At 34.0% G+C, this 1,977-nt stretch overlaps 1 protein-coding gene across 4 annotated transcripts in view; it reads right to left on the bottom strand.

Moving 5' to 3' along the window:
* Positions 1-1,977, bottom strand: part of Syncrip (synaptotagmin binding cytoplasmic RNA interacting protein) — a 29,996-nt gene that overhangs the window by 4,458 nt on the left and 23,561 nt on the right. For all 4 annotated transcript variants that reach the window (XM_019210177.1, XM_010641303.2, XM_010641305.3 and 1 more), the window contains one exon: positions 1,641-1,762. In XM_019210177.1, coding sequence (XP_019065722.1) covers positions 1,641-1,762 — 122 coding nt within the window. The remainder of the gene's footprint in view (positions 1-1,640; positions 1,763-1,977) is intronic.

The following is a 1,977-nucleotide window of genomic DNA, read 5'->3' on the forward strand; positions in this document are numbered from 1 at the left end:
CAAAGTACAAGCAACACATGCAGTCATCCCTTCTAGTGTGTTCTCCTTTTCAAATACTAACACTATACTAACATTCTCTATCACCTATGAAGTCATGAATGTTAACTGCTCTAATCACACACTTTGCTACTTTGTTTTTATTTTCTCTTTTTTGGTACTGGGGATCAAACTTGGGACCTTGTACTTGTAAGGCAGGTGGTGGAACCACTGAGCTAAATCCCTGGCCCGCTACTTCATGTTTGTGTTTACTTGCTGTATTAATAAATATAATTCGATTGTCTTCTGAAAAAATATGACACTACACTACATACAGGTTACTCAGGGATTTGAGATATATACTGTGTAACATTAAAGCTAGTCTTTTCTTTAGAACCATCAAATTATAAAGCACATTTCTTTGGTCCTACAACAAATATAGGTCACTCTGATAATCATAATGCAAGGGCATTTACATAATTTAGTCTGATCCGATATTGTCCAAATGCAGAAATACAAAAACTAGATCTTGAATCACTAACTTGATTATGAAATAAGAAGTATTTCCCTCCCTCTTCTTTTGCATTCTATCCAGGACAACAGGCAAAAAATTGTCCCTAAATATTATTTATCTGACAAATGTTCTTACATAAAATAGCAGTTACTTTTTCCCTTAGAAATCAACTGATTACCAACAAAAAGTTTCCTTTCTTACTTATCCTTTTATATGTATCCTCTAAAAAGGTCTCTACAATTAATAAAACTTCACATTCACTTATATTGATATTATGCTTGATTACTTTATTATTAACTACTTCGCTTTCCAAAATTTATTCACAGTATATGAAATCTTTGCAAAGGCAATGGATACTAGGCACCATTATTTTTAAAACAAGCTCTTTTCTGGTATACAGGAAATAAGTCTAACACAATGGGAGATTTTTAATTATTTTCCAACTCTAAGGAAGAACTCTCTCTACCCTTTAAGTATACTGGCCGGGTGTGGTGGCACATGCCTATAAGCCCAATATTTGGGAGGCTGAGGCAGAAGGTTTACCTTGATTTGAGACCAACCTCAGCTACACTGTATGTTCAAGGCTAGTCTAAACTATATATTGAGACCATGTCTCAAAAAAATACAATAAGAAAAAGAACTAAATACAATGGACCCGCAAGTTACAACCAGTTGATATACGAACAACTTGGGATAATTAGATTAATGGAAGATTCATTTGCCTTTTGTTATTTATATCATGTACCCAGGTAAACATCCAGATCTCAGCTATATCGACTACACCAACCAACAAGTCAGAACTAGCCCTTGGGAACCAATTTAGCTTGTAAGTTAAGGGTCCACTGTATATTAAAACATATGGACATATAATATTTAAAATAGAGAACACTTAATAAAATGTGGCAGGAAAAGCCAAGACTGATATTAAACAAAATTTGTATTTAGAATTGTAACTACTTTCACCAAGTATGGTCAATAGTAAGTTAAGCTCAACAAATGTTTTAGATCCCTAGTATTCCTTCTTGACTCAAAGCTACAAGTCGTCTTTAAAACATAAAGGCATGTAAAGTACTTAATAAAGTTTAACCAACACTTGTTATTTTGGTACTCTACATCAATATTAAAATGTATATAGGCAGATTTTACTCACATTTGATTCTTTGCTGCTTGCCTCTGAGCTTTTCTTTCTTTCCTTTTCTGGTCTGGTGGCTTAGCAAAAACAATTTCAATATTTTCTCCTTCCAAGTCTTTGCCATTCATTTCTTCCATAGCCTTAAAAAAAAATAAAAAATAAAAAAAATAATAAAATAATCAGTATAAAAAACAATCTTTCAAAAAAAATCTTTCAGAACTGACTCATTTAGGCCGGGCATAGTGCCACACGCCTGTAATCCCAGCACTCAGGAGGCTGAGGTAGGAGGATCACTGTGAGTTCAAGGCCAGCCTGGGCTACATAATGAGTTCCAGGTCAGCCTCAAATACATAGT

This window comes from Fukomys damarensis, unplaced genomic scaffold, assembly GCF_012274545.1.
Source record: "Fukomys damarensis isolate Sample0158 unplaced genomic scaffold, DMR_v1.0_HiC HiC_scaffold_14, whole genome shotgun sequence".
NCBI lineage: Eukaryota > Metazoa > Chordata > Mammalia > Rodentia > Bathyergidae > Fukomys > Fukomys damarensis.